Here is a 24958-nt window from a genome sequence, read left to right as displayed (position 1 = left end):
CTTATGATTACTTAGTCATTCATTTATTTGCCAAATATTTTCCAAGCATTCATTGTGCATCTTAAATTGATCGTTCCCTACTTGAAAGTTTCCTGGTGTATTTATGTGTGTCCCGTGTCTATCAAATTCCTGTTACTATATATTCTTTTGTCATAAGTGTTTTGATGAAAATATAAAGGTATTATGGGATCATACAAATAATTTAGTGTGGAAATGGGGGAGAAGTGGTGATGAAAATTATCCTTGAAGAAGTGATATTTAAGCACAGACATAAAGAATGAATAAATTTTAACCAGGCGAATTAAGGATAAAGAGAAGCAGGAGACTCTATCAGTGCAAAATAGAAAGGACGGAGCAAAGAAATGTGAAAGGACAAAGAAATGTGAAAGGAAAGACTCAGAAAAGGCCAGATTGGCTAGAACATAGAGAGAAAGGAGCAAAGCTGCAGGACACGAGGCTGGATAACCAGGCAAGGGCTATACCATGCAGATCTTGTAGGCCATGGAAGGAAGAAGAAATATCTAGGAGAAATTTTAAATGTGCTTAAAGAGTGTATAGATGATAGATGTATGATAGATATAGATTGATCAACACTAAATCTCTAAATGCACTCTAGGACAATAAATTAAGTCTGATATTTTTATTAACTTTTGCTTTCATTCAATAATAAATTCTTGTAAGAGTAGAGAAATAGATAATAAATTAGACTATATTATCATTAATATTTTATTTTAATTGAAGACACCATAAACTTAAAGATGAAAGAAGGTATTTATAACATGTAAATTAAAAAAATATTTTGAATATATTTATTTATACTGTATAGAACAGCTGATAATTGATTAATTTCCCCCCCAAAAAATGACAGTTTTATTTGATTCAACCTAATAAAGGAACTGAAGCAATTCAATAAAAAATGAAGACATCAAACACAAAATGATAAGAAAACAAAAGAACAAAACATGATAAGTATTTCACTTGAGAAGAAAAAGAAACAACCTTTAAATACATGCAAAGATGTGCAACCTGAAAAAACGTTGCAACTACAATGAGAATTCATTACTAACCACCCAGTTTGGTGTAATTAAAGGGTCAGACAAGGCAAATGCTAAGATAGATATAGAACAAGAACTTCTGGTGGTAGCAAATATTGCTACAATGAATAGGTACTATCCTTACCACATAGATCCTGCACATCTAAGTATTTACTCCACAGAAAATTGTGCGTGTAAGCACCAGGGTATATGTACAAACATGCTTATCTAAGTATTATGTGCAATAGCTCCAAAATAGGACCCTCCAAAAATGTTCAGAGATATTAGGAAAGATTAGTAAAGGGAAACTGTTCTCATACAATGGAATACTATATTGTAGCAAAATTTGATTAACTACAATTTTTTAAATCCTTAAATTGCCATGAAAGTAACTAAAAATATATAAAGTTTAATAAAAGATATACATCATAAACATGTACACAAAATATAGTCTACATTTATGGGATTTTAAACCAAGTTTTAAATAAATATACTGGTTAAATTCACAATTCCAGATGATGTGATTACTTCCAGGGAAATGGACGAGGGATGTGTTCATAAAAGGGCCCATGGGGTGGTCCTGACATACTAGTGATGATTATCCACTGGTGATGTTCTTTTTCTAAGGCTGGATTGTGGCTACATGAGTATTCATTTAATATTTTTATATGCTATTTCACAATAAGGAATAAAGGGTTGGGGACATCAGATTACTTCTCTGATATATGTCCTTCATGTATCAGTTTATAGATAATTCCAAATAAATAAATCAGAAATAAAACTGAAAAAAAAGCAGTAATCTCTCTCAAATTTTGGGATGATCTCATACACTCTTCCATAACACCAAATTAGAAATGATAATTGATTAACATCTAAAAGTCTTGATGAAAAAATGACAATCGAAGCAGTTTATTCAGTTTATGGATCTTTTACATTCTTTATAGGAAAAACAACAAGAACAGTAACAACAACTAAAAATAAAATATGTATACATTATATTCTCAGATTTGTAGGGATACATAAAATATATCATTTACCCATACAATGTACACTTTTTGTAAAACAATCATCAAACTCTTTACCAGACAACCAATGAAAATGACAATTAATGAATCCAAAATTTGTGACATGAAAAAAAGCTTAACACATTATTCACAATTTCCCAAAGTGATTATGTAAATTAAAAATCAAATTTCCCAAATTGAATCTCAACTCTATCACTTTCTAATTGCATGCCCTAGTGCCTTATGTTCTTTATTAAAATGATAACATAATAATAGTCTCTGTACACAGATTTGTTGTAATAACAATTTAAGGTGTGTCATTTGGGAATTACTTCTGAAGGCCATAGTTCATAATAGTCCATCAATACTCACATGATGGTTTACAAATTCATCAAAACACCAGAGACATTTTTACATGTATTTGTTGAATGGGTCTACTATTATAGTCCTTAATTTTTCAGTTTGCATAATCTAGTGATTTATGTTAACATATCAGATAAGTATCATATCACAGAGGAAACAAAAGAACAAATAAAGAAGGACTAATGATTAAAACCATCATCTTACCCCAAAGTAGCAAAAAATTGGCTTAGCGTTTAGAGGGCCCCTGAGATTGCTTCGTAGGATATATTTCACAATTAACTTTTCTCTCTTATGTTATCCATGAAGGTGAATCTCAATCTTGAATTATTGCCCAATTCAGTGTAGTTTACCCCAACCTTGCTTCTGTTTGAGCATGTGTGACCATGCATTGTCCTTGGCCTAAAACATCATTAGACATGTCACCTGTCTCTCATTAGCGTCTAAAAGCAAAATTGGTAGGTTATTTTCATAATAATCTCTTTTGCTTCTTCAGCATCCATCTCAAAATCAAGCTCTAGGCTGCCCGATTAGACACTAAAATTTGACTTAAATGATTTGCCTTTCTTTACCTGAATGTTCTGACCTCTTTCTTGAAACTAAGGCACATTCCCCTACCCTGTAATGTTTAGCTTAAAGCCTGCTTGGGAATAACCCCAGCCATTAGAATTCCAACTCCACATTAACAAACTAGAATTAGATTAAAAGAATATATGCGCCTGTCACATGTATTTTATCAATTAAATTGTGAATTACGAAGATATGAAAGTTAAGGAGAAAATATGATTCACGTAAATATTTAAAATGTGAGGTGAGGCATATGATAAATAGTTTTCTGTGATAACTCAACCATATAAAGTTATGGCATGCCAAGTTTTTAGATTATCTCTTAAATAGTGGGAATATAAGTAGATTCTTTGAGTAGCTTTTTTCTATTCTACTAGAATGCATCATCTAAACTTCTCAATTTAGATAGTTCAAGACATTTATAGCAATAAACTTGCAATTATTTACTTTATAACTAACAGAAAAAGTTAATTGGAGGTGTCAAGTAGGAAATTAACATTGCCTAAAGGAAGCTTGTAAAATTTGACATAAATGATTCATATATCTTCGTTTATCCAGTCAAAGATTTTCTGGTGTAGAAAGGGGACCGACATGTAAATGCTAAGAGTAGTAAATAATATGAGTTTTGTGTTAGTCCCACTAATGCTTTCCTAAGTAGCAAAGGAGAAAACTTTAATCTACAACCAGTAATATTCCTGCTGCAGATCTTAATTTATCATTATAGACTGTTTTAAAGCGAAAATATGTGGTTAGTTTCTCATATAAATAAAACCCCCAAAAAGACAAAACCTCATTGTAATCTTATTAATTGCATCTTGGAGAACAATTTCCATCCTTTGTTTTGAAGTATTTTATATGACATCATCTACAAATGTTTTTACATTAACAGTGCTCAAACATGTTGCACACTTTCCAAAAATATAACATAGATATGTATTTTGTATCTTCTTCGTGGGAATGTTCCCCTGCTTTTAGCTTACTGGAATTCCCTTCTAGGTCGAAGAAATATAAATTACTGAATCACTAAGTATATAACTGCATAACTTCAATAGAAACATTTTTTTCTCTTTCCAAATTACTTTATAATGATCCACAACTAGAGGAAATTTAGAAAAAATCTATTAACTCATCCAGAGTGATTTATCTGCTTACTGACTAGTAAAGCATTACTGGCCTGATTGTATCTTAAACAAAGCAAAAATAGATATAATTCATATTCCCATTTTGGGGAATAGTTATCATTTTATTAAATCCTAGTACAGTACTATATGATACAGGTAGTTTAACAGACTTATTTATACTCATTTCAATGGAATATCTGTCCATGTGTTTGATTATTCTGGAAAGGAATAGCTACCATTGATGATCAGCAACAGGAAAACACTGATTGAGAATTACTGGTTTAATATTCAACCACAAGATAGCTGAGTCTTTTGAGTTCTGTAAACTTTCCAATATTTGAGGAAAACATACCAATGGAGACAGTCAATTTTCCCTAATAATACTGTACAAACTAACCAGAATAATGTTTATGTATTTTAAATGAAGCTAGATATCAGCATTAGATAAATGATGTTCTTATTTTGAATAGATAACTTTCTTTAATCAAAGTGAGAAAAAATAAGGTATTAATTAATATATACAATATGATGATAGTTTATGAGAGAGCGATGAAGGACAACAAAAAATTCATCTTAAGAGTAAACTATCTGAGGACAACAGGATTAACAAGTTACTTATTGCTAAACACTCTTATTTGAGCTGAAGTACGTCTATGTTTTTATGTATTAAGTATCCTTAAGTATTTAAGTACTGCTCTGGAGAGCTAATATACATCTCTATATAATTAATGAATTGGTGCAAAATTGAATATCTACTCCTGTGACTTCTCATTTTGTGTTTATTTGTGTGAACATCATTGGTTTACTCTACCTTCAGAATATTAATAGATATGCATATCTACTCAATGTAGTAGTTAGATGGGATTTTAGTTGTATATTAGCTTAAACGTTCTTGGTGATGACATTCTTTTTACAGATACTTGGAGGAGTCAACAAAGTACATTGTGCTATATGACATCTTTTCATATAGTCTTTTAATACAGACCCTCTCAAACATGCCTTCAAAATATGGTGGACAGTGTAAATGAGAGAAATTTTCATTTATTTATGGAGCATGGAATAATTTATGTTTCCTGAGAGGACACTTGAAGATGATGGTTATAAAAAGAATTTGTTGCAATTCCAAGGTGATGGTAAATCTCTATGTAGTTTATCATGGGGTTCCATGTTAGTGTGTGAATGTTTTGAACCGTGCCTATTGGAAAAGTAGGAAGAGGGGAGAAGGAGAAACCTTGAGTGGTCCAGTGCAATTTGTAGTGTCTTGAAGTGTGCAGAGGATTTATGAACTAGAAAAGCAAGTGTTGTTTGGGCAGCCATTTTGAAATGATGCAAACTATTTTAATTTTCACTTTTTCCAGATAATTCCCTGAGTATTTTGGCAAAGCATAATGGATTCAACCGCCAGAAACAAGAAGTCTATCTTTTACCAATCATAATCAGTGACAGTGGGAATCCTCCGCTGAGTAGCACCAGCACCCTGACCATCCGGGTTTGTGGCTGCAGCAGTGATGGTATTGTCCAGTCTTGCAATGTTGAAGCTTATGTCCTTCCAATTGGACTCAGTATGGGCGCCTTAATTGCCATATTAGCATGCATCATTTTGCTGTTAGGTACGTATTTCCTTCATAGCCTGATGGTCATCATTTTTCTGGTTCTTAAATGACTATAAATTAGGACAGCAAACTCTGACCTAGTCAGGTATCAGCATTCTTTGGGGAAGAGGGACTTTCTTGCAATTCTCCAAGTATCAAAATCACCAAAGGAGCTGCAAAATCAAATGACAATAAAGGCCCAGCTGGAGACAATTTTTCAATATCTTTTTCAATAATGTTCCCGCTGAAAAAATGGGTAAAATTTAAGGGTTCTTGAATTAGGTTGAGCATTTATGTGTTATCATAAAAACTTCTGGAAGGTTAGAAGACCTCCAGATCTTCTCATGCACCCCAGTTACTAGAATAGGGGCTCTCATATGAGCACAGTGATGTTTTACATGAACAATATGTAGAATCATTTGCCACAGCCATCAGATCACAAAGTTTGGTGAGATAAAAGGAAACAAACAAACAAAAATATGATTTCTGCAACATCACATTGTATTTCTTATATATCTGTCTTGATATTAACATCAGATGAAGATGAAGGCTGTAGAGTAAGGTAAGACTTCTGTAACCTTTCCACACACAAAAAAAAGAATTATATAAATAAGCATAGACATGAGGAAAATATAAAAAAGAAAAGTTGTATCTTATTGTGCCCTTAAGAAAATCGCCTTAGAGTAAATGCAGTTACATCTGCTTTCCAGTTACATCTGTTCTGCTAACTCAGTGCCCTGGATTTAAACATCATTGTGATATGATATTTTACCAAATTTGCCCTGACTGATTTGACTGATTTGGCTAGTAGGGTATGTGTTCCTCTCTCTTGAGGGCTACCTTTCCAGTGAGAGGCGATCCAGTCTTCAAGCAAATATAGGAAAGAAGTTGCTCATGAAATCTCGTCATTGATCTTGATAGATCACTTCTTTGAATGAGCAGTATTTGAATGAGGAGAGTCTTGAAGAATTTTTAAAACACAAAGTATATCAGAGATGCGCTGTCCTTCTCCTTTCTCTTTACAGTAAACTTGGGACCAAAGGATAGTAAATGACTTGCTCGAATTACACTGCAAGTTAGAGTCCTATATTTTCTGCTTTCTTCCACTCTGTGCCTTTCGGTCCAGAGCTCATTCCAGCATTAAATGCAGCTTTCACTATGAATAAATGCAAATCTATCCATTTAACCCAGCTCCATCACCATTAAATAAGCAGAGACACCTTCCAATCTTGAAAGGTATTCATTCAAAATTCAAGTGTTCATCCTTCAGAAATTTATTTAGCTTAATTCCCCAGTAAATGTTAGTAAAGCTATATACTCATAAGTTTAAAAACGATGTTCCTCTCTCTTAACACATATTGAGCATTGCTTGTGAAGTTCTATGCTAGTTTGGCTAACCGCTATGTCATGTTTTTCCTGTAGTCATCGTGGTACTGTTTGTAACGCTGCGACGACATAAAAACGAACCATTAATCATCAAAGATGATGAAGACGTGCGGGAAAACATCATTCGCTATGACGACGAAGGAGGCGGGGAGGAGGACACCGAGGCTTTTGATATCGCCACTTTGCAAAATCCAGATGGAATTAATGGATTTTTACCCCGTAAGGATATTAAACCAGATCTGCAGTTTATGCCAAGGCAAGGAGGGCTAGCTCCAGTTCCGAATGGTGTTGATGTAGATGAATTTATTAATGTGCGGCTTCATGAGGCAGACAATGACCCCACAGCCCCACCCTATGACTCCATCCAGATCTATGGCTATGAAGGCCGAGGGTCTGTGGCTGGCTCCCTCAGCTCTTTGGAGTCCACCGCCTCAGACTCAGACCAGAATTTTGACTACCTCAGTGACTGGGGTCCCCGCTTTAAGAGACTGGGTGAACTCTACTCTGTTGGTGAAAGTGATAAAGAAACTTGACAGTGGATCAGAAGTAGATCAGCGGAACTGAGAATTCTGTAAAATTCTAGGGTCACCCCCTTAGATACAGCCAATGTGGCTATTTGTTTTAGAGGCAAGTTTAGCACCAATCATCTATAAACGCAACTACATTTTAATGTTGAACCAAAAAAAAATAATAAAAATAAGAAGTACATGTTAGGAGGTTATAAATCTTGTGGAGTGTGAATTAAAATATGTGGAGTGTCTAGAAGTCTTTGGATATTTGATATTTAACCTGACCATCACCTGACAAAGATTGGGATCCTGGCTAATCCTTAGAGAAATGGTTTAAAAAGAGGAAAACAAAAATCAAAATTAAAAGGTGCTTTCTTAGTAAAATGGACCCTCAAGAATTAATGCTGCTGATATGTGTCTTCTGCAAGGATTTTAAAAAATAAAAAGTGGTTTTTCCCCCTTTTGCCAACAAGGATCCCGCCACAAATGTTAAAGCAATACTTGGTCGGCTGTACATTATGACTTTTTGGAGTTTGGGAGGCTTCCTAGATTACACGGTACGGTGACCACATGCATTGTACATAAACGTTGGCCCCGCTCGCCAGAGACCGACTAGCATCTTTAAATATTGTGTCGAGCCTTAAAATATTCACATGTCCATAATCCATTCCAGGGTGGGGATTACCAACTCAATGGTGGGAGGAGAGAAATCCTATTCAAAAAGACTTGTTTTCTAGATGCAGGTTGACTCTTTCCCTCCATGGCATCTTCTTCAACAAGGACACATAAAAAGACTGTCTCACACAGTGGACAACGTAAGAGACAGATGGTTTTATTGCTAGCGCGTGAATTTATTTGTTTAATCCTCAAAATAAATATTTTATTGATGTCCATTAATGATTTTATTTATTAATGTTGGTAATCTATAGTTTAAGGGATTATATGGAAAAAACACCTAAATTATATCCATTAATAAGCCTTTAGATTGTTTTATATATATATCTATATATACACACACAATGAATGTTTAATACATGTACATTTTGGTGAGATGAGTATGGCAGGCAATATGATCAAAAGGGGAGCCAACAGTCTCCATGGAATAGAAGTGTTATTGCAACTGGCAATGGCAGGAATAACATTTTCCCAGAGAAACTTTTGGACTGTTTTCTATTTTGTTCATTATTCTAGTAGTTGGTGTTTTTATGACAAGCACAAACATCTGAATATATCGATTCATGTGAATATTTAAACTCTAGACTTTTAGATATCTACATAATGACACCTTCAATAAACTTGCTTCAAGTTATCCCTACTGTATTAGAGCAGGAACTGATTTGTACATAATTTTACTGCTTATGTTTTTAGCATTTCTCTCCCTGATCTTCATGGTGATGTGAAGAACGTCTTAGATTATAAAAGAGAACAGCACTAGAAGATGTGAGCATATTAAATTTGTAATGCAAACCTGCCACTTAGGAGTAGAAAATGTATGATAAAACGCAATTATTACATGCAGATCATTTTAATTTTCTACTTTGCTTTAATGCAATATTGTTTATTTACTCCATGTATTGTATTCAGAGAAACTCCTGTATTGTTTCCTACTTTGTGAAATATATTTTTATAAATACCTCTGTTGTCATCACTTTATTTTTCCAGTCAAATTACAACCTATTAACAAAGAGTCTTCAAATCTGATCAGAATTCTAGAGCATTCAAATTAAAGCATCCCAAAGATCACTTCTGTTTGAAAGAGTAATTGTTAAGAAGATAAGGAGAAGTGAAATGGCTTACCAATGGCTTGACAAGCTACCAGCAGGGACATAAAAGTAACAAGGAGAACTTAAAGCCTAGTATGCCATTTAGGTCCTCCAGGAAGCAGATGATGAAACAAATTTAGGAGAAAAAGATAAAAGAGAGATAAGCAGGATCCACAAGGAAAACCTTCAGACAAGGATGCAGACCTAAAACCTATAAAGAAAAGGGACAGGAAGTAGGATCTGACAACAGAGCTTCAGAGTGCTGAGCAAGTCTGGCTAAGAAGGGAGGCTTGGAGCAAAGATTCCCCAGTAGAGCGTCCTTCAGTGGGCAAGAAATAGTCCCTCTGCCATTGTCAGCATAGCTTTGGCTCAAAATCTAAAGGTGCCAACTTCTGGAGGCTATTAACCAACTTCTGGAGGCTATTAGCCAACTGCACTCCTTACAGGTGAATGGCAGGTTCTTTGATTTGAAGGGAATTGTAAGAAGGACATCTTCAAGTTGCCACATCATGCTTCTCTGTAGGGCCATCAGTCATGAAATTCTTTTTTGCCCCAGTTTTTTAACAGCATGTAAAAAAAAAAAATTCACTCATGTGCCACTCATGTGTCTGAGTCTGTGTAAACTACATTTCTTTATTAATGGAAAATGGAGATGAATGACTCATCTTTCCATTAGACTGATCCCAAAGGGAATTATTTGTGTCCACTGTGATGCAAACAAAGGTTTGAATGCCATACCTCAAATTTACAACTCTCTAGTGGTTTTAATGTTTCCTTAATGAGCTCTTATTGTTTGAGAAGAGTTCCTCTTTTATGTTTATTGATAAGGCTATTGGGCATTTTTTCTTAAGGTCAAGGGGATAGACCAAACTGACTTTTAAATTAAGTTGTTAAATGAACAAACTTCTGAATCAGACCGACTAGGCTTAAGACAATAAAAACAACTAGGTAATAGAGTAATTTTAAAGGTGAAGTATGTACCAGCACTTGGCACAGTGCCTAAAACAAGTGCTCGATAAATTCTAATTAATAATAACAGTTGTGGTATAAATTAATAGCCTTATTCCAACTGCCTTACAAGTTCTAAATCACGGTGAGATTTTTGTTTTTGTTTCACTCTTGCATATCAGTCTCATTTATTTTCTGCTTCTCAGAGAAGAACAAACACCCCTGATAGAAAAATTGAACTCTTTTTCAGGAATATAAAGTCCCTGTCTTCCAATGTTGTCAATTTATGGGGTAATTTTTTTTATAGTGGCACCAGTTTCCCAAAATTTGCCTCAGCATTCACTTTCCCCAAGAACAGAGAAGGAAAGCATAAATCTCTTACTCATTTTCTTTTTTGCTACCATGCTAGCATTTTGTGCTTAAAGCTCATTTCAGGTTGCATAAGATGGAAGCAAGTGAATGATCCTGTGTTCTTTGTCCATCCTTTTAGAGAAACTTGAATTTAAATAAAAGAACCAAACCCAATCCCTGCCCCACACAGATGTAAATTGACTTACATATTGTTACTTTAGAGTTAGACTTGTTAACACTTCCTCAGGACAAAGAGATCAATGATGTTCCCAGTCATTTTAGGATTTGAGTACCCTTTGCTCATATTTACAAAGCAACTATTTTTGTCCCTGCATATTATCTTCTGTTGCATCAGCACTGGCATATTTCTTACATGTACAGGTAATGTAATTTTTCAAAAATGCTTAATCAGTCCACAGGCATTTTACTGTGTCTGTGACTCATTATGTGACCCAAGCATTAGTTTCTTTGCATCCTTTAAAACTTGGCCCTCCCCAAAGATTCTCTGCTTACTGGTTAAGAACCACTAAGTTGAAGCCAAGTGAGACAAAATTACCTCTCTCTGCCTCCCTCACAAGTCAACATTCCTGTCTGGGCAACTGATTCATCTTTGTATGCCTGGCACCACATAGGATCAATTCAACATTAATTCTGTCCATTATTTAACCAAATCAAATTAAATTTAAAAAAATCTCTTCAGCATCTTTTCATGTACTGTAGAAAATTAAGAGATCATTCCTTACAATAATCTTTTATACGGCAGTAACTACAAATTTAAAAGAGTTTCCAACTGGATTGATTAAAATACATAAAAAAATAAATTCAAGTGTTGACCTTGTGACATAAGATAGTGATTGCTATAATGTGAATTTACAGTGAAAAATGTGGAAGAAAATGTATGGGTCAGAATGTGTGTGTAAAATCAAAGAAAACCCACTGGTATCACCATGAAATGCTTACAGTAAAATAAATGTGTCTATAGGAAACTTTGCTTAATTCAGATGTCTAAAGTGAGACAAGTCTTTGCATAAGGCTTGGAAATAACCTAGGAGCAGCCAGACTGAGACTCAACAGAATTCTGGGCTAGTCTTTATTCTGGAGAAGAAAAAGCGGGTGCTGAGAGCTAAGTAGCCAATTACTCTCCATAGATACATAAGGACTGGCAGCAAGTAGGCCTTTTCAACAAGTTGCATTATGCGACCACTGGCTTTGCAGGGAATTTCACGAATGTATAACCTTCTGATTGCCTTTTTGATTGAAAGTTCCATCTGAGATCAGGGCAGTGCAACCAGTAATAAGATTTCAAAAATCCCATCACTGACGCTGTCGGAAAGGCTGAGCATGACTGAAATCCCATCATTATCAGTCAAAAAGAGAAGGTAAAAGTGGGCATCACTATAAAGGCTATATAAATTCACAATTTAAACACTTATATCAACATTTTCATATATATGTTTTAAGTTGTTATTGGGAATAATTTATCGTTATAACTTTTAATCTCGAATACCATTGAAATCTTGAAATGATGACTGTTTTTCTGAAGCTAACTGCATTTGAAAGAAGTTGTATTGAAAATAAAAGGTTTTAAATGAAGATTTTTATTTGTGAGCAAAATAATCACTCATAAAACCTGGATTAAAATTGATTGATTCACATCATAGAGCTAAAATTAAATGCTTTATATCATTGTTCTTTTTATAGACAAAATAATTGTAGGGTGTATTTTGTAGAGAGTATTTTTCTTACATATTTTTATTTTTTTATATTCCAGTTGAACCTTCTTTGCCTAAGATCATGAAACTATTATGTGAGCTGCATTTAAACTTAGGTTGCTGTAGCATTAAAACTCCCTAACTTTCCACTAAACAATAATCTTTATAATTATAATGTAAATGTTATAATATAATGATAGGAAAAAGAAGGTAAATGCTATTAAATTACTGAAAAGGAAATAAATTATTCAAAATGAGAAGACTCAAGAAGGCTTCATAGAGAAGTTTACTTAAAAAGTTGGACCTGAGGAATGGGTATAAAAGTAATAATATCTTTTAAAATACCCAAAACTAAGAAGTGACATTTTATAAATCATCAGATCTCACGATTCATGGCACATATATTTAGACACTCAGAGAGATCCAGAAAGTGGGTGTTAGTAGGATGCTCTGCTAAATTCTTGCTATTTTTTTCCCGCCTGCATGGGCAGGCACTGGGAAATGAACCCGGGTCTCCGGCATGGCAGGTGAGAACTCTGCCACTGAGGCACTGTGGTCTGCCCAATTCTTGCCTGCTTTTTTAGATAAAAAAGAATGAGGCCTGAAGATATTTTATGGAATCATCCATGGTTGATTACACAACTAATACATTAGAGAGTCAGGAATTGATCTCTAGACTTCTGACTCATTGCCTGAGTTGTGAGGTTGTAAATTGCTTTGGTTTGTGCTCCCCCTCCACCCCTTTATTTATGGAAGCTTCTTCTGGGTCTCATAGCCAGTTGGTATTTGCTGGAGGGATCAGAGCCTCAGAGCACTCTTCTCCAAATTCAAGTTACCTGCCACCATGCGAAATCATGTTTTGTTATGTTTTTGCCTGAAGGTCTCTATTGTTATCCGGAAGATGACAGAAGAAGGGTTGGTAGGAGGAATAGCCTAGAAAGCCAACTGAGGAGAAAGAGTGTGGGAAACAACAGCTTTGATCAATGGAGAGGGTAGAGCCACAAAGGCAGAGAGGATATTAGCTTCTGTCTGATATCCTCTGTGCATACAATGATCTGCAAGGACCATCCTTCTGCTTCTCATAAGAGCCTATCAGATATGAAATGAAGGTCATTAGTCTACAGAAGACATAAGGCTCATCTTAACAAAGTTGTTACATTCTTTCTATGCCTAATTTCATGAGGCTAGTATAGTTTTTATTTTAAAACATAACAGGAATAGACCAAGACAAGAATATCAGAGGCCCATTTATTTTTCTTATGAAAGTATCAGTGACATCTGATAGTGTATTAATAAGTAATATCTTTTTCTAATAAGATTGACCCTAAAAATGTAAAGGCAATTTAGTCAACTGAGATGTGTTGAAATAAAAAATCCAATAGCAGTCACAATCAACTTAAGAAAAAAACCGCCTGAAAGTATGCATCAAGCATTGCTGGTAAATTCCACAAACTACAGCAAATATATACATAATAAAGAACTTTAAGGCAAAATCCTTTAATATAGAGTTACTAAATGAGTAAATATTCCCTGTTTTGATTCAATATAATGTGAGAAGTCCTGGATACAAACTCTATATAAGAAAAGCAAAAATTAAATCAAAGCTTTAATTATTTGTGAAAAACGAAGGAAAGTATCATTCATTATTTGCACATGATTTCATCAACAACCTAGAAAACAATAGAATAAATAGACAAGCTATGAATACCAAGCAGAGAGTTCAGCAGTGTAGCTAAATTTGATTGTTGTAACATTGTTGAAAGGACTTAATAAATATAAGATGTCAATTCTCCTAAGAATATAATCCATACTTTCCATTCACCCATAGTCAAGATTCTAGCAGAATTTTGTGATCAACTTCATAGATTTATTTTCATTTGATTTTCATGTTCATTGATTTCTACTCTTCTTTATATGTATTCTTAAGTAAGAAAAGTGGAGAAGTAAGGAGACAAGAGTATTCTTCATATTACCAGATACTAAAGACATAATACTAAGCCATGATAACAATGCAAGAAAACAACAACAACAAAACATGACAAAACTCCACAAAAATCTGTGGCATTAGTACCACATTTGTAGGAGTAGACCTAAGTATATTTGATATGCTTAGGTATGATATCAAATATGATGAGTTTTTATCATACTCAGTATGAGAAAATAATGCAAATGTAGAACAACAAGCTACCACTTCAAAGAATATGACACAGTTACAGAAAGGTACATATTGCCAAGTCTTGGGCAAAATGTTAAAAATGAGAAATATTATACACTAAATATACCCAATGTTATTCATAGAAAGCAAGCTACAAGCAGAAAACTACACACTTCAGAGAAAGCACAGACCTGCTGACACCTTGATGTTTGGACTTCTAGACTCTATGTGAGACAACAAATTACTGTTGCTTAAACCAACCAGTGGTGATACTTGTTATTGCCACCCTGCCAAACTAAGGCATGCAATAGTATCTATATTAATAGAAAACACATCCACATGCAAATATACCACACAAGGATACATATGCAAGGATATTTATTATTCCATCACCTGAGAAGAAAGAATGACTCAACTGTTTGCACTTGAGGCCCCATACAGAAATGGATGCACAAATAAAATTTAGAATAAGAAAAAACTGGAAGGTGTGTTTAAGGAAAATAAGGAATAACTGATACTTTGGATTTAGTGTTCTGTGAGGAGGGAAAACAGGCTGAGGATGGACAGAACTCAGACTCTGAAATCAGTCTGTGCCTGCTAAGGAACCTGAAATTAGATGGAAAACTCCATACTGAGGAACTGGACTAGGTAGAATAAGAACACATATTGTTTTGACAAGGATTTTGAGTAAAATGATTAAATGTTCAAGTATATTTCACATTTTGTGGAATATTTTTCTCTGCAATTTCCTTCCCCGTTAGAGATCACAATGTACACGGCCAACTAAAAGCTCTTTAACAGCCCTCTTGCTATGAAAATGGTTATATTTGATTTTATTCCAGGATTTTTCATATGTAATTAATTAATCCTTTATCCTCATAAAAACACCAATTTAATCATTCTAGACATTTTATTTTGTGAAATAAAAATTGAGTATCACCATTAGAATAAATAGGCAAAATCTGAGGATATTAAGAAGAAGAGGGCTATGATCAAATTAAATTTACTTTTACTTTTTTTCCTCTAGATGGGGTCATATTAAGGCCACCATCATCATTTATTGAGCATCTACACTGCACACGGATCTGTGATAAGTGTAATTGGGAATAAAACAGTAGAATAAGTCACAGATCTTGTTGACATAGAATTAATTGGACAGAGAAATTTAACACATAGAGATAATTAGATGCTCTGACCTACTGTATATGACAGTATCTAAGAAAGTGATAAAATTTGGGGAAGCTATCAAGTCAATTGGCAGTGAGAAAAGAAAAAAGAAGGTCAATATAGAATTCTCCTTTTCTTTGTCCTTTGCTATATATATCCAGAAATATCTTTCCCAGTTGTCCTCAGCTATACACATTATATCCACCTTCCAGACTCCAGCCACCAAAGAGGATGTGTGGGCATAAAAATCAGATATGAATAGCTAGGAATTAAGCAGAAATTTTAGTAAATATTATAAATTTTACAGAATGAATTATTTTATAAATAAAGAAAATGGTCCAATAAGGGTCAAATGTTCAAGATGAAAAAGAGTTGAACTAGCTTAATATTTTGTAGTGTCTCTGGATAATAATGAATATTGGAGGGGACAAATGGAATACTAAATTAATTTTGGGGGAGCATTCATTTGACATGATTATTGAATATGTAGGTAATTAAGTACTTTGAGGGAAATTAAGATTTATATGTCATGGTACACAGAGGGTATGGCCTTAAACATGCCATTAGCTCTCTTGAGTTCAGTATTATCCTCTGTAAAATGAAAGGGCTGAACCACATGAGCTGTTTGCACACTATGCTCCACAGAACTCTGTCAGATCCTGACAATTTGTGGAGGTGAAAAGAACAATCAGCAGGCAGGATCACAGACACGATCACTTGATTTTGAACCAAAAAGCTTTTGTTGCGTGTATTGCAGTTCCAAGTTAACTGCACTTGAAGAAAACATTTTTGAGGCTGAGAAATGTTTGAGAACAGTTAGCTCAAAATTTTCCAAAAATCTCTTCCAGTATTTTATAAATTTGAATGTTTCAAGCAAAAACCTTTGTATTTAAAATATGGCAATAACACTCTGTGACAGAAAAGAAAGGTGGAAAAATGATTTTGAAGTTTCCGAAATAGTTAAAGACAAGACCAGATGGATTAATTCCTGATTCTTGTTCTATTACACTTCATTGACAACATCAAAAAGACTATTGATTGAAATCCAGGTATTGTGGATACCAGATGATTGACCAGAAAACCTGCAAGAATCCATTGCCAATACTGTCAATGTTTGTAGTGAAAAGTGGCATATCCATGCCCTCCTGCTTCCAACCATTTGTGATGCTCCTGAAAGGCGCATGTTGAGTTGATGGAGTGAGTACCGTAAGTCTTCTATAATGTGCCATTCATATAAGTTGGGCTCATATTGTCCCTATTTTTGTGCATGACAATACTCTGGCATTGTAGAAGGTAGGAAGCAATTTTCTTGTCTTTATAAGTCAGTAATGGGCTTTGTAATCATACTGAAAAATGATCCCTTCTTCTTTTTAATCCAGTGCTGATAGCACTAAAGGGATGGCACACACCCAACACCAGAATTCTCAGAGAGGAGTTATTAACACTCCCAAATCCATTTGTGGGGTGGTGATGAATATGTCTTCAAAACTGTTTTATAACAGAAGTTTAGCACTCTACATCCAGACAGAAATATATAAATAAGACCTTCATATCGCTTCTCCACATTGCCTCCAGCTCATCATTAAAAAACAAACCATGTAAAATCCCTCTGTTGAATTAGCGGAGAATATGATAAGAAACAAGTTAAGAAATTTGGAGTTGTCTGTTCTAACAATTCTATTCGCTAGCGACAAATGTTTACTACCTGGCCGTATGCAGAAAGATTAGGGCCATTATCTCAGTCTAGAGAGGACAATCTCATGAACAGCAATAACTTTCTGTGATTGCACTCTGAAATTCTTCTATTTTCCCTAATTATTTCTTTTTTGATCTAGCTTTGTTGACTGACTCCTCCAATTTCTCAACCTTCTCTGAATTTGTGCTTTGACTCTCACTCATAATCTTCCTACTCCAAGATTGGGTTCTGCAATCCTTTGAATAAAATTATAGGATTCTTTTTGCTGATGTTTGAATAGGAACATTATTCCTTGAGTTTTAAAAAATTTGTAAAAAAAAAAATAATAAAGGGGGGTGTTCAAATTCAATTTCTGCTAACTGAGCCCTTTATACTGCATTCTTGAGTAAGGAGAACTAAATCTGCTCTTCTGTGTGGGAGTGAGAGACAGAGAAGGAGTTGTAGTTCACTGTCTTGACAAGAAGGAGATGGCACACTCAGATGAGGTAATTGAGGTAGTTTGAAAAGGAGATATATTCAAATATATGGGTAGAGTTTAGGACACAAACAAGATGCAGAGAACCCAGTCCTAACAAGGAATACACTAACATTCCTAAACTTGACTGGATAATAATAAGAAACAGTTACTGGAACTTGGAAAGAGAGTTGAAATTATATCTAAGTAGTATAAGAGACAGGAGTCATGGCAAAAGAAGATGGCTTTTCCTCTTTTGATTTTGTCAAATCCCACCGGCTAATCAGCTGTCAGAAAAGGACATAGGGAGAAATAATGAGGAACAGATGAGTAGGAAACTATTGAATTGTGTATTGATTAGGTATTTTGTAATATTACATTCATAGTATTATATGAGCAGTCAATAAAATAGGTGCTATTTTAATACAATTCTAAAGATTAAGAAGCTAAGGTTCAGATATTCAAACTAACTAGACCAAGATCACATTTGACCTGATTGCAAAGCCTGATGCTCATGACCCAGAGGATGGTGAACATCACCTGTCATTTTAATAAGGCACCAGGATATGATCTTACTTATTTGCATCAACAGAGTTTTTGTAAGATTCCCAAAGCAGCACCATGGAGCAGTAAACTTGGTAAAGCTCTACCATGCAGAAAGAATAGAAGTAGTGCCTCATTTTTATGGTCTTCCTAGTCACTATTTCCCTCTACCTGAATCAAAATCAGGCTTTTCACACTATAACCTGTGAGCAGTTTGGGAAGTTTTGTCACCTTTTTTGCTAAAGCTTTTATTACATCCACGATGCAGCTATGTTTAGAAATAAGATTTCAATTATGGTCTGGCTTACCCTTTAACCTGTGCATACATTGGTAGAAATTCTTCTTTTATGACTGTAAAATGAAACACTAAAAATTGAGAAAATATTGTGGCCTCTCGAATGTGTAGCATAGGTAATAACTGAGTGTGACTTTACACTTTCCAGAGACCATGAGTTTATGCCTGTCTTCAACCATTGGGAAGTTCTGGTGTTTCCTGAAAGTAAGCAGTGGGGAGAAGGAATATGTTCCAGTCAATGATACGAAGAGATAACAGATTATTAAAGTTTCATTAATAGAAGGGAATTTAGATGGCATCATATAAAATGATCATTGATCTGGTGCTTAAAACCTTTGTAAACAATGCCTACTGTAGAAAATATAAATAACTTATATTTCAGTCTTTTGAAAAATACTTGTCATGTAGTCATCCAGCCATTGTTTATTGAGATGGCAATGAGTTCTGGTTACACAGAGGGTGAGGTGGCAGGAAATAGCCTAAAAACACATCAAAGAATAACAATGCATAATTATACATTGCAGAAAACATTATCCGAATGAGAATGGAAGGCTGCACAAATATGTCTTTATGTCTTACACAAGTTGCCCAGACAATGAGGCAAAAGTTGGGGCACTGAGCTTGGGCCCATTACAAAGTCATGTGGCATGATGCGGGACAGTGGCAGTCTGGAAGAAGGGCAATTAATCATTCATTTAGACATGAAAACTTTTATAACTCATCTTCCAAAGTGGGAATACATATTCTAACCCATGCAAAGACACTATAAGACATAGAGTACCTGAAGTACTTGAAGTACATTTTGAGATTCTATGAAACAAAAAAGTGCTCAAGAAAAAATATTAAGTCAAAACACTTAAAGGACAAGAAGAAATTAACTAAATCAGCAGAGAAATAGAGAGGCAAGGCAGGGTCACTGGGCAGAAATTCCCTGTGGTGGTTTGGAACTGGATGTCCCACAAGAAATCATGTCCTTAAACTAATTCATTCATTGGATGTGGATCCATTGGAAGTGGTTACTCTAATTAAGGCATGGCCTGGGGGTAGGTCTTAATCCTCTTACTGAAATCCTTTTTAAGAGAATGAAATTCAGACAAAGAAAGAGAAAGCCATTGTAGCAAGAAACTGGAAACAAGAAACCTGCAAGAGAAGGGAGAGACCTCTAGCAGAAGCTACCATGCGACTTGCCATGTGACAGAGAATACAAGATCACCTGGCAGCCAGTCTTCAGAAATAAAGCATCATCTTGATGATGCCCTAATTTGTACATTTCTAGGACTTCAAAACTGTAAGCAAGTAAGCTAACAAATTCCCATAGTTAAAGCCAATGTATTTTATGGTATCTGTTTTGGCAGCTTAGCAAACTAAAACAGTTACCAAGTTGGGAAAAGCTTGACCAATTTGCAGAAATGAATGAGACTGGGAATGAATGTAGGGCTGTAGAAAGAACCCCCTGGGAAGGCAGAGTCCTGAGGGCAAGCGAAGAGAAGTTGTAAGAATGATCTACTCTGCTAAAAGAACTGAGTGACCTAGTGTGATGCAGAATGGAATTATCTAATAAATTTGGCCTTGATTACTGTAATAGATTGTATTATGGCTGTAAAAAGATATGTCCACTATGTAATTCCCAAAATCTGTGAATATCTCCTTTTGTGGTAAAATATTTTCCTCACCTTATTTGAAAAAAAGGACTTGCGATATATTTAAGGTGCGGATCTTGAGATGAGAATACCATTCTGATTTATCCCAATGAGGCCTAAATCCTTTGATAAGTGAGTTTATTAGAGATGGAGGTGGAGAAGACACAGGGAGCAAAAGAGAGGGCCATGTGCAGATGAAGGCAGAGATTGGAATTCTGCAGCCACAAGTCAAGAAATATCTGGAGCCACCACAAGGTGGAGCAAGCAAGGAAATATTTTCCCCTAGAATTTTCAGAAGTAACCTGGACCTACCAAGACTTTGATTTTGAACGTCTGGCCTCCAGAACTGTGAGATAATAGCATTCTGCTGTTTCACACCACCAAGTTTGTGGTAATTTGTTACAACAACAAACCTAATACAGGGACCTTTGCATGCACACCAGGAGGGCTGTAGAGTGGGTTGAAGCTTGTGGATTGAAACAAACCGTTAAAGAAAGAATGGGGAGATGAGGAAATAGAGTCAGTGGGTACAAGCATCTTTAAGCTTAACTTCAGAGGCAAATTTCTTCAGCAAATTGATTATTCAAGTATGTAAGATCAAACGTATTCTTTTATTTCTTATTTTAATTATGTATGCATTTATTTCAGTATTGGAGATACTGGATTGTGTCTGTATGTTATTAGGATGAACTACTAAGTAAAGAGGGGTTCATGGTGGGGGACTCAGAAGGAGTAAATGGCAGTAACTAATTGTAGGGTCCAAATCATTGAGAAGGTAGAAGGAAGGGGAAGAGATCGTAGTTCAGAGATGATATGGAGGGACTGGTCTTTGATAGGAGGCATGACATTGTTTTCATTTATAACAGGAGGACCCAACGAATGACCCATTCATTCATTCTAAAAATTTAAAAATAAAATAAAATAATTTGTTAAAATCTTACAATACTCTAGCCACTGTGCTAAGTGTCGGACATGTACAGACCAACATGTTCACTGCCCACACGGAGCTTTCATTCAAGTGAGGCAACAGCCAATAAATAAGTGAACACAAAATTAAAATAATGCACCTTGAAGAAAAAAAAAAGTTATATGGAGGGAGGTTAACGAGGGAAGAGAGTTTAGATGGGAAAGCCAAAGGATCCTCTCCAACGAGGTGCTGTTTGCACAGAGATTTGAATGAAGTGGGGACATGATTTGTGTCCAGGTGTGGAGAAGGAGTGTGCCAGGGGTACAAACAGGAGGCAGTTTAGAGAGAGATAAGCCCACCAATACTGCTCCTAAACAAAAAGTGTTTATATACCCGAGCAAGAGGCAGATACCGGGGGTTTAAAAGCACTCAAACAAAAAAACAGGCAAACAAATTCTGATGTCAGCTTATTTGAGGAAGGAATTTACTGTTAGCCTATCCTTGGGCATTTTAAGATAAATCTGCTCATGACATATTTATCATATTCCTATTTTAGTACTGTGTTTAATCATTTTTTAAAAAATCACCTATATTTTGTGCAAAATCAGTTCTCAGCTATATTATAAACATTATTAGAATTGTCCATAACTGGTGAAATGCTGTATCCTCATGTTTCAGGGACTACAAAGTTCCTAGTTGCTTTGGGAATGCTTTACATTCCACTAGAATAATGATAGCGTTTACAGTTTTCTACAACATGTAATTACATCCATTAATTGAAACACCATATTTTTACATTAATTATGATAAGAATTAATGGGTGGTTATATGGGTTTGTGGCTACAAGGAAAAATCTTGTTACCAATGACTCTTGTATAGCTGAAGACGAATTTATACACACATTTACTTTGGTAATTCCTTTTCGAAAATATATGAGAATTCAAAATTTAGTAAGTGTAAATTATGAAGATTAGATAAAAATATAAGGTGGGAAGTTAGGGTTTGGAACTCTAAAGAAAAGAAAATTTATTGTAAGAAAAGGCAGTTTAGCACGGAAGTTAAGAAGGAGAAGTCAGACAGACCTGAATTAGAATCCAGCATCTGCTATTTACTAGCTCTTACTTAAACTCTCCGATCCTGTTTCCTCCTTATTTGCAAATTAGGGCTAATGATAACTGCTGCCCTGTGGTGTGCCAACATAAAGACAGAATTTTGTAAATTTTCAGCATGAAACCTGGCACATAATAAGTACTCAATAAATGGTAGTTGCATACATGGGGCGAAAGGAGGCATAGTTTATTCGAGAAAGGTTTTGGGAATTTATTTAAAGTTTTAAGAGGAGATAAACTCATGAACTCTACATTTTGATGTCCACAAAAGGCTATGAATGAGAGGTGTCAGTGAAGCTGACAGAGATAAAAGGTGGCTGTGGGAACTCCATTTCTTGGACCATAAAATAAGAGAGGCATCACAATTGTGAACAGATCAAACACAGTTGAAAAATAAATTCCTGCCTGACATGCATATCATCCATAATAAGGCAAAATAAATTTACATGCACCTTACTGAAATGTAGAGGAGAGAAAGACTAAAAATCTTCCAGGAACCCAGGGCTGGTTAAAGGGAAATGAATGAGCTACAGAAATTACTAATTTAGGTATGCAATATGGCTTCCCAAATTTAAATGCAGATTTACTTCCCAAATCAATCCCAATCTCTCTCTCTTTCTCTTCCATTCTCTCTCTCTCTCTCTCTCTTTCTCTCTCCCCTCTGTTACTTAAACTGGCAGTTCTTGCTGTGAACATTTGCGGAATATTTTCCATTATAATGCAAAGAGATGGGAATTTTTATGTTTTGACCTAGTCTGCATCTTAATAACCTCCGTTTTATTTATTAATTCATCAAATCCTTATGACAATGATGGTATTACACAGAACAGGGGTTGTTATTCACATTTTTGGAGTGTGGTAAATATTAGTCTTGGACTCTATTAAGCTACATTCTCCTTCATTCATCCATTTAATCACAGAAGTTCTCCATTCTTTTAGGCCATGCAAACAGAAGGCCAAATACCTGAACAATCAGTTTACTTAATAATAATTCTCCATGTGATTTTGTCTTTCTCTTGTCTATTGTCTCAATTAAGAGAACATCAGCAATATAAAGAAGAGAAAATATCTCAGCATTTTCCAAATCTTGACAAAGGGGAGCACCATTCAATAATGAGATTTCCATTTCCTCCTGAATTTCCTGCTGTAAGTTCCATAAGTGTCCCATGCAGATGGCTTTAAAGCAAGCTTGGGAACAATACCACAAGCAAAAGCTGTCTGATGGAGCCAGAAAAGGAACCCTTGGCCCTCTTGTAAATCTGAAATGCCCTCTGCTTGAAGCCTTTGCCTTCATTAAAGGAAAAGCCTTTTCCTCACGTTTGGAGATATGGGCTTGAGTGATGCAGACTAATGTTCTCTTAATTGAGTTTAAGATTAGACCTCGTTCTAATATGCTGGCACATTTAGAGTCTTAAAGAACTCTAATTTCCTCCAAAGGGAGTCTAATTTAATCTCCCTTCCATTTGAGCTTTTGGAATTATGTACATGGCACAGAGGTCCTAGCTAGACCTTCTCTTCCACATTCAGTAACTTCATTTAAGGTTATCCAAAGAGGATTCCCCTCTGAGTCAGTAAGCTGAACATTTCTGAGAAGACTTCATTAGAGTATCATATGGTACCATGTCTGTTAGACATGTGAGCCAATAAAAAAAAAAAAAAAAAAAAAAAAAACTGGCCCATTCCAGGGAGAACTGTTTGAATTCATTAAACAAATAACTGTCTTCCTGAATCACTTCCCCAGCTGTCATTAATGAATAAGCTTCTATTGATAATGAGAAAGGATGACTACCCCACTCTTAAGAAGAAGAGAGGCCAATTCAAAGGTCAGAAGGCAATTGAGAATTAAGATACACATGGAATTGCAACTAGATAATCTCCAGATACAGCAGGAGAGCATTTTCCTTCACTTTACCCCTCCTGGCAGTAAAATATAAAATGGAATTTATAATTATACAACAAAAATATCTTATATTTTAATATCATAAGGTTGTCATTGTAGATTTTAAAGATAGTAAAGGAGCAAACAATATGTGTGTTCAATATACATTCTCTTCCTCCACTCATCGATCCTCTCATTCATTCGACAATATTACATGCTTACCCTGTGGCAGAACAAAGTTCTCCCCACCCTGCTAAACAAGAGTCAGAACACCGGCCCTGCAGGTGCTTAAAACAATGGGAAGGAGAAGGACAACAGACAAATAGTGGAAATATTATACTGTGGAGATATGAGTCTTCTCTAAATACTCATTTTATCTTTACATCAAGTTGTTATTATTTTGGGGTCTGTGCTTTTTGTTTTTTACACTCTCTGACTTCACTTACCAGTAAACCACACATCAAAAGGCATGTAAAACAAAAATCATTATGTTTTGGGGAAAGGGAGCTAAAAAAGGAAAGTACTGTATAGAAACACTACTGATTTCACACTGTTGATCTCGTACCCCACCAATTTGCTGAATTCAGTTATTAACTGATTTGTGAATGAAGAAAGTGAGGAACAGGGTTCTTTTATTTTTTAAAAAGGGGAAGTAAATAATTGATTTCAATATTATGCCAGGTGACCCAGAATATGATGTATAATTGTTTCATTTCATTATTTTTTTTAGAGAAGCTTTGAGTTTTTAGAAAAATCATATATTAAA

The 24958-nt window shown here is 35.0% G+C and overlaps 1 protein-coding gene across 2 annotated transcripts in view; it reads left to right on the top strand.

Moving 5' to 3' along the window:
- Positions 1 to 7910, top strand: part of CDH8 (cadherin 8) — a 347818-nt gene extending 339908 nt beyond the window's left edge. The window contains exons 3-4 of one of the 2 annotated variants that reach the window (XM_077132616.1): positions 5445 to 5696; positions 7101 to 7910. In XM_077132616.1, the coding sequence (XP_076988731.1) occupies positions 5445 to 5696; positions 7101 to 7597 (749 nt within the window). In that variant the 3' untranslated portion in view covers positions 7598 to 7910. The remainder of the gene's footprint in view (positions 1 to 5444; positions 5697 to 7100) is intronic. The other variant, XM_077132617.1, reaches the window with a different exon arrangement.
- Positions 7911 to 24958: the final 17048 nt, after the last annotated feature.

The sequence above is a fragment of the Tamandua tetradactyla genome, chromosome 16 (genome assembly GCF_023851605.1).
Source record: "Tamandua tetradactyla isolate mTamTet1 chromosome 16, mTamTet1.pri, whole genome shotgun sequence".
Lineage (NCBI taxonomy): Eukaryota > Metazoa > Chordata > Mammalia > Pilosa > Myrmecophagidae > Tamandua > Tamandua tetradactyla.
Note: the sequence above shows the minus strand (reverse complement) of the source record. Positions and strands in the feature narration are given on the sequence as shown.